The sequence below is a fragment of the Odontesthes bonariensis genome, chromosome 11, assembly GCF_027942865.1.
Source record: "Odontesthes bonariensis isolate fOdoBon6 chromosome 11, fOdoBon6.hap1, whole genome shotgun sequence".
In the NCBI taxonomy this organism is placed as follows: domain Eukaryota; kingdom Metazoa; phylum Chordata; class Actinopteri; order Atheriniformes; family Atherinopsidae; genus Odontesthes; species Odontesthes bonariensis.
This window is the reverse complement of record NC_134516.1, coordinates 22,998,882-23,013,186: the sequence shown is the minus strand read 5'-3', so window position 1 is coordinate 23,013,186 and position 14,305 is coordinate 22,998,882. Positions and strand designations below refer to the sequence as shown.

Here is a 14,305-nt window from a genome sequence, read left to right as displayed (position 1 = left end):
CAACGATCCCCCAACGTTTTGGCCCTTTTACACATCATTGTGCTCATTGTTTCTTAATCTGCTCGTTTGAACAGAAAAATGAAAAGAACAGAACAGTGTTAAATTGAATTAAACACACTTTCTTTAATAGAGACTACTAAATAACTAAACATTTCTGGTCACCATTGATCGGTTTTGCACATCAGTTTGGATACATTTTAGCCCATTCTTCAGTTCAAAACAGCCTGAACTCGGGATTTTTGGTGGGTTTCCTCACATTTTGCTTGCTTCAGATCCTTCAGCAACTCTTCTGTTGGTTTAAAGAGAATTTTTTACTCTACCCATTCCAAAATATTAACTTTATTCTTCTCAAACTAATCTCGGGTAAAACTTTTCTTTTTTTTTTGGTCATTGTCTTGCAGCAGGACCTACATTCTATAGAGATTTAGCTCAGGGACTGACTTTTTTAACTTTTCTTTTATGATTTTAAGTTAGAATTAAAAAGAAACTACCACAGAGGTCTTGTGCTAGACTGCAGTTAATTTTCTCCAAACATAACCTCTCTTGGTTAAACCAGAAAGCTCCATTTTGGTCTCTTTAGTCCTCAGAACTTTTTTTTTCTAACAGTATGTTAGCCCTACATGGTTTTTGGTGATTTTAGCTGTGGCAACCCCCTTTTTTCCGCCCCTAACAGTGGAATCTTAAACAGTGACATTTGTCATTGTGAGAAAGGACTTGCGTAACTTGGAACTTACCTTGTGGCTCTTGTGGTGATCCTTCTGGGGCCAAATGAGGAGGCGGCCTTGGCTTTCTCTTGCATTTCTTCCATTTGTACACAGTCTGTAACTGTGGATTGGTGACATCTAAACTCTTTAGAGATGAAATACGCAACACTTTCCACCCTGATGAGCATCTGCTGTTGCTCTGAGGGACTCAAACACGCATCGGTGGGGCCATTTTGCAGCGAAAATTCTATTTATGCGAAAATATGGGCAATTCTTGGGCAAATAATTGACACCGAACTGTAAATTACTTCTGATTTTATTCAATGAAGGGGAGAAAAAAAAAAGAAGACTTCAGGAAAATACAGTGATTTCCATTGTACACACAGAGAGGACATAAATTAGATGCATGGCAGAGAGACGATTGAGGGGAGACGTGTCACCTGGGTGGCAGGAAACAAGCGCTTCCACACAGCCGGGGGGGCACACAGTGCACTGCGCAGGATGAAGAGGAATCAGTGACTCGTGAGCGACGGTTGGTCGTCCCTTTTCACAAACGTCTAAATGATAGTACAAAAAGGGAATAATACAAAATACAAAAACCGGGATAAAACCGCCCTCAAAATAAACCATAAATATTCATATCGACGCGCGTCGGTTTGACAAAACAACTGCTTCTGTAAACATTTTGAACATAAGGTGTGCATTACAATTTAAAAACCACTGCAGTCGCATACTTATCTGAAGGGATACATAATAAAAGTTGCAGAAACGAGACTAAAAACTAAGTCAGAGTTTAAAAATATGCCGCTTAGTTTGCGCCGTCTAAAGTGGTTCTGTAACACTGCTATTAGAACGTGGGATTTCTTTTTTTTGCCTTCTTTGCTTTTCACAGACAATGAGAGTGTGAAAGCATCTAATTGTGATGTGTTGCTCTCAGCAGGCCCCCCAGCACCTCCTCAGACAGTGAAGGCACCACCTGAGAGCAAAGGTGGAGCTGCATTGACATATTCACACATAAGCCGAGTCGCATTACTGGCTCTGCGTTTGGCAGAGGAGCGAGTTCTCAGATGGAGTGCAGTTAAGGTTGGGTGTGTCTTCAATCCAGACTGGATTAAGTAAACTAGCACCACCAAATGTCAGAAAAAAAAAAAAAAAAAAAAGAAAGAGGTCAGACACAGAGTCACATGGCTGGTTTAGACTACAGTGTTCCTACAGCAGACAAAATCCAAATACCTTAAGTTTTGAAGATGTGGATTTTGAGAAATTTTAAAATCAGCTGGACAACCTAAGGCAACCGTTTAGCTACGCATGAAGCTAAAGACTCCTTCGAAGCACAGAGCTGGATGATCGTACATGTGACATATCACGAATGTGCAGATGGAGGACAGAAAGTGAGCTCCATCCACACTGCCCTGGTTCCCGTGCTGCCCACCATGCTACCTTAATGGCCACCTGCTAATTCTGCTCGTCTAATTCACAGTTTAATTTAGCCCTACTCAGAACTGACGTGAAAGGAAAAATCCACTTTTAAAAAAGAAAAAAAAAAAAAGAAGAGCTCATTAGCCTCACATTTCTGGGTCGGTCTTGTTGGCGTGTTTATATATTTCCAGTGGAGCAACAGCCAGTTGACCACAGCGGCTAATCGCAAAAACTTCATGACAAAACTAAAGCCCTAAAAAGTACAGATTACAGATAAATAGTGTGGATTTTTCCTTTGCAAATCATCTATGCGTGTGTGCTGTCTCGTTTGCGCTTAATTCATATGCGGCAAGTCGCATACAAAATATACAGTGTATTAAAAAAAGAAGAAAAGAAAAGTAAAACCGGGGCTAAGTGTCATGCCATCATAAACGGGGCTACTTCTGTCCGACATAACCTACAGCACATGAGGCAATGTGGTAAAAGTGTCTAGAAAACCTTCGCGAGTGTATAGTTGGTATGTACAATCTGATATCCAGTACCCTGTATTGAACAGATATATCAAGAAGGTCCCTTAAGAAGTCTTCACTATAAGGAGGTGAAGGCAAAAAAAGTGAAGACACAGAGGCAAATTTACACATCAAGCACCATCTATGGGAGGACAACTGAACTAAGTGTTATAGTAACATGCTTGACATGGAAATCTTCACCTGAACAGGGCTGGGAATAAACACAGCTACACTCAAGTTGTGGCACAAGAAGTATTCACCTTCTCCAATACAGCGTTGGCCGTGTTCAGCCATTCTTTGGCCTCTCAGACAAACACGCTTCGTCACTCACATACAAGATGCAAAGTTGTACTATGACACAAAGATCAACAGATACCACATCCCTCAGCGGCGGAGAAGGGGATCGGCTCCAAGGTCGGGGTGAGAAAGATCCGGAGGCTCGTCACGAGACATGGCGCCTCCGTCTCCTTCTTTTCATGATTACAGTCCAATCCGTGTTTTTTTTTTTGTTTTTTTTGTTCGCCCGAGCAGGTGAGAGGAAGCCGAGAAGCGTTCGGCAGCTCAGGCTCAAGGCCGTTTTCTCCATGTTGGTCGTAGTCGTCATCGGTTAGTCGCTGCTTTGGGTATGATCGTCACGTCGGTTGATGATGCAGGGCGGCGTCTACCAGCTCATAAGAGAGGTGCGTCCCAGGGTCATGAAATACACTTGGCTGGCACCTCCTTGACGCACAGAGGCAAAGAAGACCTGACGGAGCGGGAAAGATGAAAACAGGATTTACATTCGGTCCAGGCTGTCGGGCTTTGTGGTGGATCCTCATCTCGTCTGCAGCCACGCAGATTGACTTTCTTTTTAGAAACAAAGAAAAGCGGACAGAAGGAAACACAAATAAAGGAAGCAGCAGAGTTAGGTCCTCACCTTGTCGTTCCTCTCACAGAGGAATTTGAGTCTCTGGGCTCTCTTGTGCATAAATACGCCGTCCAGGTGGCCCGTCTCCACTGAGCGGATCTCTATGGCCTTCTCACCCCAGCCCATTATCTGGTTTGACCTAATATAGGCTGTCATAACGGAGGGCGTCACTATGACTGCATCGGTTTATTAAGAAGTAAAGAACTGCTTTTAAGGCACCAAAAAAACATCTGCTTACCCACTGAAGTTGGCATCTCTCCCCACTGCAGCACCACATCTTTGGTGATGCGTCCGTAGGTGTTGACATAGACGCCCTCGTCCTCGTAGCACACCAGCAGCTCGATCCCATCAGTGTTTGGCAAGATGATGATGGCATGGCACTGAATGTGGGTCTGGATCTGAAGACAAATAGAGAGTAAACAGTGTTTAAGAAAAAAAATAAATAAATAAATAACCCGTACGGTCAGACTCTGCACCCGAGCACTTACATGTGTGGGCAGGTAGATGTCGTAGACGGCACCAGAGTCTACATCTACGGCGTGGAAGCCCGAGCAGGAGCCATAGATGACCTTTAACCTCTGCCCTTCCTCCACTGTCAGGTCGACCAGCAGAGGCTTGTGCACCAGGTCACCAAAAGACTGAAGCCAAACCATAAATAAATGAGTTGGTTAGATGGATCCAGAGCACAATGAAAATTTAAAACCTTAACTCAGTCGGACATTGGAGCCCCAGCTGTGCTCATGCTTACTTTGAAGGCCATGAACTTGTGGTAGGGTTTGGGTGCCCAGGCATACACCTCTACTGCGTTCTTCAAGGCCAGTACCAAGAATTTAATCCTCTCATACTTCACTGGAATGTAAAGATGAAGCGAGTCAGTCATCAAATGCTTATCAGACAATTTTAAATCAGATCTTTGCACGCATTTCGAGGTGCAGGAAATGGGAAAAGATGAAGAAACGTACCGACTTTGTAGTGGACACAACCCTCCAGGTCACCCACGTTGACCCAACCCTGCTTTTTCTCCACCTCGGGGTCGTTGTGCAAAATCTTGTTTCTGAGCCACGACAGGTAATATACTCGCAGCTTGTTCTTTTTCCCTGCAGGGAGGAGCAAAAGGAACCACCTTAAAGAGATTTCTTTACTCAAATACTGTCAAATAAGAGTCAAGGGAAAGCATTCATTCCTCCACAACTTTACCCCTGCTTCCTCACTGATGAAAATGAATCAAAAACCAATGTGATTTGGCACCTGATATGGTGACCAGGACATTGAGCCCCTCGAGGACGTCCATCTGCTGGATGCGCCGCCGGTTGATCAGCGGGTAGACCTTCCCCTGACCGCTGCGGTCCAGTAGCATCAGACCGCTCTCCGTCCCCACCAGCAGGTTCACTCCTGACAAAGTCGCACACAAACCCAGATCAAACACCCGTCTGAAGGGGCAGGGCAAACATGAGCATTTGACACTTTGGACACACTCTTACCCCAGAGAGCCGCACACAGGATCTCAGAGTTGAACCTCTTCTTGTACTTGCGAATCTCTGGAGTGTCGCTCGGCGGACGCGTGTTGACCGGGTTGACGTTAACCACCGAGCCTTTACGGGAAGGGTCGGCCCTCAGCGGGTCTCCAAGCCGTCCTTCTTGCCCGAATGCTGCTGGAGGACGGGGACATACACAAATCAGCTCAGATGATGAGAAGCAAGTTCTTCTGTGGGGGGAAAAGCCATCGCTTTCAACTCCCTTAAAGCCCAAAATTCAACCTTCTGTCATCGGGGAACTAAAGTGGGCTCAGATTTAACAGTCGGGGTTTGCTGCTGCCTTACCCATGTTGTTGAGGGAGCTGCCACTGGATGGAGATATCTGGAGAAGGCGTGGGTCGATGAAGGGAGTGAACGAAGAGGAAGATTTGTGTTTGGACATGGAGTTGCTCTCTGACTGGGACTGTGAGATAAGAGACATTTAGAAAACAGAGTGTTTCTGATAAGGCAGCTTTAAAATTGAATGAAGAGACCACTGCAACAGACATGAGAAACAGACTTCGGCGTTAGGCCTTTGATTTCTTACAGTGAACTGTAATTTATACGGCCGACTGTTGATTTAAACTGCAGGTCTGAGCGTATGAGTTATAGCTCTACCCCTGGGGGCTCATAAAGCCGCATTCAGCTAAACTGTGTTCAGTCAAACTACATTTTCATGACATATTTAGGGCCCCTCAAACTCAAGTTGAAACCCCATCAAAAGAAAAGAGGACATGCTTTAATGTTAGTTCTTTTGAGGCTGGAGAGGACAAAAAAATGTTAAGAGGAAAAACAACATGTGCAACAAGAAGAAATGTGTCGAGGGAAATGAGAAATGATCCAAACACAGGCTGCTGCGAATTGTTAGAGGAGAAAGCTGCTCGTCATAAAGCACAGAAAGAAGAGGATCGTAATTCCACCACCCATGATGAGTGACGTTTGAATGAATGGCTGGCAAATGTAAAACACTTTTGATTCATTTTACCCCAACTATCATCCGATGCAGATACAGCTGTTAATCCCAAGAAGCTGTGGTTTTTAGTTTCCTCCATGTTGGGACAACATTCTACCACCAGGAGGCACCGGTGTTAGTGGCAGTGCAATGCAGTGGTTTGCAGGAGGGGGAAAAAGATTGCAACAGCTCAGAAGATTCAAACCAGGTGTCAGCCAAGTCGGAAGGGGGCAGAGGAGAGCTGGACTGAAGCCGGGAGGAGACGGAGGGGGGCAGGACAAACAGTCAAGGACTGCACGGTTGGTATGTACAGACTTAGAGATGGACACGTGCATTTTATGGTGTGTTTTGTCAGCAGAAAACATTAGATTTGCAAATGTTTTAATGTTAACTTGCCCCATAGCTAAAGAGATATCGGCCAAATATTGAATGGATAATCATACAGAATTTAACTGGAGCTAAATTGAGAAAAGGAGACCTCTACACATCTAAGCCTGTACAACTCCCATCCATTCCTCGTTTGTTTGCCTCCGCTGTGTGAGGGCAACATACCTCTATGGCAGTGAGCTCGTCCAGGGAGATCTGTGGGGTCATTGCAGGACTGGCCTGGCTAGACGATGAGGGGAAGGAGGAAGAGGAGGAGGAGTAGGAGGAGGAGAAGGAGGAGGAAAGGATGGATGTAGAAGAGGAGGGGGAGTGATGGCTCTGCTGGATAACGTCTGGGAGGTGGTGTATGCGGCTGGCAAAGCCGTTTTTCTCTGGGAGGCCGTGGCCATTGCCAGAGCCAGGCGAGGAAGAGGAGGAAGATGAGAGACTGACCAACCGCTTTATGTCAGCTGTGCTCTGGAAGCAAGAACAGGCACGTTTGGGCTCGAGCAAGCAGGTGGAGAAGAGGAGGAGCTCTGTGTGCGAGTGCTTGGTGACATTATTTACTCCAGTTTACTCCCACATCATACACAACATGCGCTGTTCATTCAACTGCGCACGTCGCTGGGAATACCAGCTACAGAAATCTGACATAGTAGATTATTCCGTCAGTGAGGGTGAAACATGAAGCAGCGAGTCTACAAAACGGTCCAGTGAAATGCAGCAAAACAGAGGAAATGGTGGAGAAGTGGATAAATAACACTGATACTGTACAAAATAAAAAAAAGACTTTCCCTTAACTGCAGAAAAGAAGAATGTTGCTTTCAGTAAGAATCCAACTCATCAAACTCCCCGTCTTACCTGTCTGATGACCAGTGTGCCATCCTTAGAGGGTGTACAGGCTTGCTCGCTCTCCAAGTCTTCCACCAGCATGGTCTTAGCAGATTCCGTCTCTCCATTACTCAGCCGCCTGCAGAAGACATGAGGACATATGAAGTCTGACAACCAGTGTCAAAAGCAGCTTTTTGATAGGTGCAACAAAGTAGCTGGTTTGGGGTACATAATGACATCGCAGTGGTTACCCAGCTCTGGAGTCCTCGGCTCCTGAGGTGGACTCCTCCCCTGCCTCTTGGTCCACCTCCTCGTCGTCCTCCTCGTCTGTGGTGCCCGAGTCCTCGCTGGAAGAGGAGTAGTCCGTCACCTTGTGGGGAGGCCGCACGTCGTCTACTGCACGCAGCTCCTTGGCCAGAGCCGTCAGGTCCTGGGAGGAAAGATCCACTTTTCATGTTCTGCTCCGTTTAATGAACTCCAAAAATGCCACGAATCTCAACTTATCTCTCGTATGCAACATTTAAAACTAAAAGGAAAGTAAATCGGTACAACACAGGCTTTCACAGTCTGCAGAATGTGACGAGAGCCTCGAAGCAATCCCGCCTTCATTTAAACTTACAGAGATCTAATCGGGTTGTTCCTCTGTTCAATTTCCTCCACTTACAGGCTGAAATCTGTTGTTTATAGAGCAACTCAGCCCTGGGCTGATTTAAAAATGTCATGTTGAAAACATGTTTGATTTCACCTAAGATGCCGTTAAGTTTAAGCTCTCAGATGCAGTGAGATAAGTGGCATATGGTTTGGATCATGTAATCGGATAATTAATGAATCACTTGGTCCTGCAACCACGTTGCCCCGTTCTTTTTCTCTTCCACGATGCAGTCTTGTAAGGTCAGTGACAAGCAGGAAAGGGAGGAGGGATACTTCCCCGACATGCTCAACAAAGCAAATGGGCCACAGTTTATCCCACAACAAAGCCAGGTGAGACTAGGAGCCACTCTGACAAGAACAAGCAGACAGGAGGGGCGTGTTTGCATTTAAATGTGGTGGTATTCAAATCCAGGCTCAGGAAGCCGCGGCAGACGGTTAACCCTTTTTGTTCATTTCGTTGATGGCAAGTGGTAAACAGGAGGGACTGTTCAGGAGGGACAAAGGATGCTAGAAGGCAATCGCATCTCAGGCAGAGAGGACGGTAACCAATGACGGTGCCGAGTTAATCCTTGCAATGGTGCAAAACCCATTCTATCATCGCAGGCCTTCATCATATAATGCAGTGAGTGGGGTAATGGTGCAAGCATAGCATAGGTGTGATAATGTAATCTCATTTAAGAGGCTTACCGCATCACCCTAAGCGGGTCCCCAACAATCAGAAAGCATTGGATTGAAGTTTTCAGACACCAGGTGGTTGGTTAATTAGAGTAGAAGATAAAAGAGGGTGGGAGAACAACACAAAACAGGTTTTGACCCGTTCAAGAATACGCAACACTTTAGTAACAGTGGACTTACAGCTGGTCGAGTAGGCCTGGAGAGGTTCTTTTCATCCGGTTTTTTGGAAGCGTTTTCAGGCCGCTGGAGAGGCGATCCTTCAGATTTAGAGGAAGCTTTGTGGAAACAAAGGGAAACTGCGTTAGTGGGGGGGGGAAACAGAACTGGGCCAGGAGATTAGGCCTCCGAGAGGATGTTTCAGAGGTGGAATAAAAGCTGCACAAAACTAGAGAAAGAGCTGATACTGCAGAGTGGTACCGAAGGAAAAATTCTATCATCGTGTCATGATCACAGTGCGCCGATATTGATCAAGCAGGGTTAGTGAAATGTGGCTGAGTGCTGTACCGGGGGACTCACAGCGTGGCCTGAAGCGGTCACCCGGGCTGGCCTGGGAGCTTGAATTGGAGGAGCCGGAGGAGCTGCCGCTGCCTGGCCGAGACTGCAGCTTCTCCACTCGGTCCCACAGCGGGCGCTGCTCCACATTTCTGTGACAAAGAGCAACGGCAGATTTAACAGGACACACGGGAAAGAAAGCATCCTCCCAATACACTGACTCCCAATGACATCATTCAGAAGTAATGGCATTCTCTCATTTAGACGCTGGTAGGTTCACGTGATCCCACAGAACCTACATGATGTTTGTGGTCAGAGTTCTCTTTGCACAAGATTCATTTTCACCCAACAAAGCGCTGGGGGATCGGAGCAGATATTGTTTTTACTCCTGTTTTTGCGATGCCCGTTGAACAAGTGGAATGAAAAGAATTCTTATTGGCCACTTCTTTGATACAGACTGTGTGTGTCAGACGGAGAGGAGAAGCTGCAGCGGGATCACAAATGTGACCAAAACACACGAGAACCTTCAGCGGAATTTTTACCATGACTTGTATTGAGATGATCGTTGTAGGAAATTGTCTCTAGGTTAGACCAAGTAAGCCCTGCCAATGCAACCTTTACAGAAAAGAACAAGGGTACTCATTCATAACTTTAAAAAAAAATGAAATTGAATCATAATGACATGACTTTCTTTTTCGTTATGGGTTCGGGTTTCTTTTTTTCTTACATACCCGCCAACATTCCTCTGGCTGCTGGGCTGTGATGGCAGAGGAGACTCTCGGCGCGACAGCACAGGAGACCTGGATGTTGTCCTCACTGGTACCTGCCACAGAGAGATTCAAAAGGTCTTGATACCAAAAAACACAAATGTACAACGCATCAGGTTTTTCTTAAGGAATTATTAGGGATTAATATGAAACTGCATAAAACAAAGAAAAGCCTGCATTTATTCTGAGCACTGAAATACAAACGCTTCCTTCGCCAAAAGCTCCTGAACACTCCAGTAAAGCTGAACCCTCACCACTCCCAACATTTAAGATCTGGGGAACGCGCTCCTCAAAGACACACATTTCATTTTCAAAGAAGATTACAGTTTAATGTTAATGTGATGTGTTTGTTCACATCGCCGAAGCCCTGGTGTGAACTGAAAAGCGGTTGAACAAAACACGGTAGACGCAGACAGGTAGTGGAGTGGCTGACGTAGACATGATGACGGAGGGGAGGGGAGGGGTGGGAAAAGGCGGCCCTAACCGGCTTCTTACCTTGGGAGGGACCTCCTCGCTGCTGCTCTGGTGTTCGAGTCTAGACTGGGCCTGAGGGTGGTGGAGGGGAGGGTGGGGTTGGGGGTCAGTGCGTGCGGGCGAAGGGTGGTGGTGGTGGTGGTGGTGGGGATCCTGGGAACGCATGTGGAGTTGTGCAAAGTTAGAAGTCACACTGCCGGATTCGCTGAAGGACTGGGAGCGAGAGACCACAGGCGGAGGAGGAGGAGGAGAGGGGGCGGCGCTGTTGCTGCTCTTTAGAGCAGCCAGGTGTGACCACTGGACCTTTTAGGGAATTAGGAAGGGACAACAGGGGAAGGAGGAGGAGGGGGGGGTGAAACAAGCAGACAAAACAGTGAGACATGAGGGAAGATGTGTGAGCCTTTGCACATATATGTGCTCTGATAGATACACGTGCATACAGCAAACCAAGAACGACACGAAACAATGACGGGGGCCTCTCAAAATCAGTGTCTGGGCTTTCAGCTGAGGGAGCACCAACATCCCTCTCATATCTGTACAGCACTCATGAAGCTTCGCTTTATTTGTAAATATCAAACAAACAATAAAGTGTGCCGCTTTCACTCACCATAAGCTAAGTTTACCCGCAGCTGACGCTCAGTTTATCATAAAGTACTATTTCACTCTTTGAACATTTTTCCTTTTAAAATCAAAAACAGAAGCCGATTTTTCTGTTGATAACTAAATCCTGTTTCTCAATGATATCTCGAAAAAGAAAATATGAAAGTGCATTCAAATTGGTTTAAGTGGGCAAAGTTTATCTGGAACCGTTGGCAATTTATTTCCCTGGATATCAGGATATATCCTGGATATATGTGACAGGTGGGGGCAGGGGAGTAGGGAGAATAAGAGGAAAGGGGGAAGGAGCCGGGGGGAGTTACCTGAGGTTCCATAGGGCGATGCATGGCGGAGGCCTCAGAGGAGGAGCCGCCGTTGGAGTATGGTTCGGAGGAGCGGGGAGGCAGAGGGGGCTGCTTGGGAGGAGGGGCAGTCAGAGGGGAGCCCTGAATATTCTTACGGTAGCGCTCGTCAGCCTGGGATGAGGGAGACAAAGATGGAATGAGGGTTGGGAATATTTCAGCGAGTGATGAAGAAAATCAAGGAGCAGGGAACCACTACCGAAGGTTCTAACTAATATTTAGCTGAGCAACCTTTCTATGGTTCTACGCGGATATTAACACCGAATGACCAGCTTTGGATTGAAAAGTAGTTCCTTCTCCTTGTATTTTCCAATATTTCTGTGCCTTTATGCAGAAACCTTTATATTTAAAAGACAGAGAAATTTAACATGCTTAAAGCCCATTCGAGGCAGCCATAAGGACAGAGGGAGGTGGACACAGAGCTCCTTCAAACAAATACATCCTTGAATTCAACATATCAGGGAGGAAAAGATTACTGTTAATGACACATGGAGGCTTGTTGATGATGGGAGACACTGCATGTTAGTCCGGGCCTCAGTCGTTCACATGCAAAGGGCCCACTCCTCAAACACTGACAGCCGTACCGACGAGATTTTCAAACACTTTCAGAATTTCATTAATGGTTTTTCCTGCTGACAAAAACAGGATTCTAATTACAGCAGGCACAAGGACCTTCATTTCACCGGGGACACAAGAGTCAGCTACAAAATGAGCAGGATCCTATTATTCTTTTTTTTATTCTTCCAAACCTAAAAAAAAACTCCTTCCAACACCCACACATCCAAAGGAGGTAAATGCAAGCATTTGGTGTGAAGGAAACGTATTATTTGTTGCAGGGACCAGCTCGATCATCATGGCAACTGAGGCTGTGTGAAGGCAAGCAAGAGGAAGGCAGAAAGAGCAGGCAGCAGAGGAGAAAGAGCCGAGGAGGAGGTTCACCTCTCTGATAGGCGGAGGGGGTTGACTAACAGGCTCGGTGGGCCTGTCAGGCTCCAAACCTTCTGCCTCGGGAGGTTTCGAGTCAGAGGGGGTTTCAGTCATAGGGGGATGGGGGGTGGGAGAGTGTACAATCTGGCTGGGACTGGTCTCATCAGTCTTCTCTTGCGCTGGTGCCTGGGATTTGGAGCCCTCTGAGGGGACGGTCTGAGGGGCTCTGGAGGACTCACAAGCGCCTCTCGCTACAGCAACGGCCGTGTCGAGCACCTGAGCTTGTGGGGTTGTGGCGAGGGCTCTGTCAGGGGGCAGAGTGGAGGTCTGTGGAGGTTTGTTAAGGTCTGAGAGGAGTTTTGCCTTGTCGTCAGGCTGCTGTTTGGCTTCGTGCTGCAGCGACAGCAGGTAGGCCTGCTCCTGCTGCAGGCGCTTATGGAGGCGCTCGGCCTTTCTCTGCTCCTCCAGCTCCCGCCACTTGAACTCCTGTCGCAGAGTGTCATGGTGGTTCATAGTGGTGAAAAGAGACGAGAGAGCTGGACACTTAGCCTGACAACAAGTCCCAACTGTGGTTCAAAGTGTCACATAAACTTGTGCTGTTTGGTTGAAAAGACAGATTTCTCAGTTTTTATTATCAGGATCAAACATGACACAAACTAAACAAAAACAAGTCGGATGGCTTCGCTGCCACGGTGTGGGTAACTCCTACAGGAGTTCATTCGTCAACAACAACGTGGCTGCATCTTTTGTGGTCCGATCATATACGGACAGCTCTGAGTACAGGTGTTATTGCACCCGTGACACTTTGTGATGCTCTGGGTGAAATCTGATCACAGAACACCATTAGAGACACACTCGGATGCACTTAGAGCTCTCCACTTGTAATCAGATCACACAAGAAGCATGTTAGTGCTTTTTTATGAACGTAAACAACCCGCTGCTTGTGCCTGAGGATGGACTTTAGAACGGGGAAAGGAGCTGTGAGCACGTGTGTGAGACTGACCAGCAGCATGGCCTGTTCACGGAGCAGCTGCTCCTGCAGCTTCTCCAGGTGTCGCTGCTCCTCCTCCAGCTGACGCCTGATGTACTCCTGGAAGTAGGAAGAAACAATCAAGACTGGAAATACACACCGTTAATATCTAGCTATTTTATTTAATTATTTTTTGGACTTTTTATGCCTTTAATGGACAGGACAGTTGGAGAGAGACAGGAAGCAGGGGGCAGAGAGAGGGGGAAGACATGCAGTAAAGGGCCGTCCGGTGCGGGACTCGAACCAGGGCGAGCTGCAGCGAGGACTGTAGCCTCTGTACATGGGGCGCCTGCTTAACCCACTACGCCACCGACCGCCCCAATATCTAGCTCATTTTTATTTGGGATTTTCTCATCAAATTATTCACTTGTACATGTATTACTGTGGCCCCAAATCATCTGCAGACATCTACAAAAACTGTTTTTTTGGAATGAAAATCATTGTAAACAAGTCCTCTTACTATATAACATTTTAAGGTCCATCTTAATTTCTTTCACCATAGCTAGTAAATCCCTCTGATGTAGAAGCAAAGGATTGCAGTTAATGTTTTATGTTGTCAGAGCAATCAGGAGGTTCTCATCCGACACACGTCTATGTAATAGAAATAAAAAACCGACCTGCTCACGATCGTTCCTCCTCTTCTCATCCTCGGCTCGCCGGCGTTCCTCCTCCTCTTTGCGCCTACGATCCATCTCCTCCATGCGCCGCTTCTCCTCTTGCTCACGGCGGCGCTGCTCGCGCTCTTGTTGCCTCCTCATCTCTCGCTCACGTCTTTGTTGCTTTTGAAGCAGAATCGAAACGTCAAAAATTTTTTTGCAAAGGCCGATGTTTTCCAGCAGTCTGACAAAAGTTCCATGAAAAAAAAAAAAGAAGCGACCTACCTCCTCTAGGCGCCTTCTCTGCTCCTTCTGTTGCTCGATGCGTTTCTGCCTCTCAGCCAGTAGTTGGCGCTTGTACTCCTCTTGTTCTCGGAGCTGCTGCTCCTGGAGGAGCTGCTGGTGACGGAGCGCCTCCGACCGCTCCTTGTTCTCCTGCTGCAGGCGGATGAAGTCGCGACGGAGAGTCGATTCACCGGGCACATTGACAATGGAGCTGGATGATGGGAAAGAAGAGAGACAGAAGCTTAGC

General features: G+C 46.9%; 1 protein-coding gene across 8 annotated transcripts in view; it reads right to left on the bottom strand.

Moving 5' to 3' along the window:
- Positions 1–1,002: 1,002 nt before the first annotated feature.
- The window catches only part of LOC142391831 (mitogen-activated protein kinase kinase kinase kinase 4-like), a 30,553-nt gene continuing 17,250 nt past the window's right edge, over positions 1,003–14,305 (bottom strand). The window contains exons 12-32 of one of the 8 annotated variants that reach the window (XM_075477965.1): positions 14,059–14,269; positions 13,795–13,956; positions 13,151–13,237; positions 12,160–12,633; positions 11,182–11,334; positions 10,283–10,564; positions 9,752–9,843; positions 9,033–9,172; positions 8,709–8,803; positions 7,454–7,632; positions 7,233–7,341; positions 6,558–6,848; positions 5,360–5,477; positions 5,021–5,191; positions 4,788–4,931; positions 4,502–4,636; positions 4,288–4,388; positions 4,028–4,177; positions 3,778–3,937; positions 3,549–3,688; positions 1,003–3,377 (exon numbers count right to left, since the gene is read on the bottom strand). In XM_075477965.1, coding sequence (XP_075334080.1) covers positions 3,294–3,377; positions 3,549–3,688; positions 3,778–3,937; positions 4,028–4,177; positions 4,288–4,388; positions 4,502–4,636; positions 4,788–4,931; positions 5,021–5,191; positions 5,360–5,477; positions 6,558–6,848; positions 7,233–7,341; positions 7,454–7,632; positions 8,709–8,803; positions 9,033–9,172; positions 9,752–9,843; positions 10,283–10,564; positions 11,182–11,334; positions 12,160–12,633; positions 13,151–13,237; positions 13,795–13,956; positions 14,059–14,269 — 3,478 coding nt within the window. In that variant the 3' untranslated portion in view covers positions 1,003–3,293. The remainder of the gene's footprint in view (positions 3,378–3,548; positions 3,689–3,777; positions 3,938–4,027; positions 4,178–4,287; positions 4,389–4,501; positions 4,637–4,787; positions 4,932–5,020; positions 5,192–5,359; positions 5,478–6,557; positions 6,849–7,232; positions 7,342–7,453; positions 7,633–8,708; positions 8,804–9,032; positions 9,173–9,751; positions 9,844–10,282; positions 10,565–11,181; positions 11,335–12,159; positions 12,634–13,150; positions 13,238–13,794; positions 13,957–14,058; positions 14,270–14,305) is intronic. The other 7 variants (XM_075477966.1, XM_075477967.1, XM_075477973.1 and 4 more) reach the window with 7 other exon arrangements.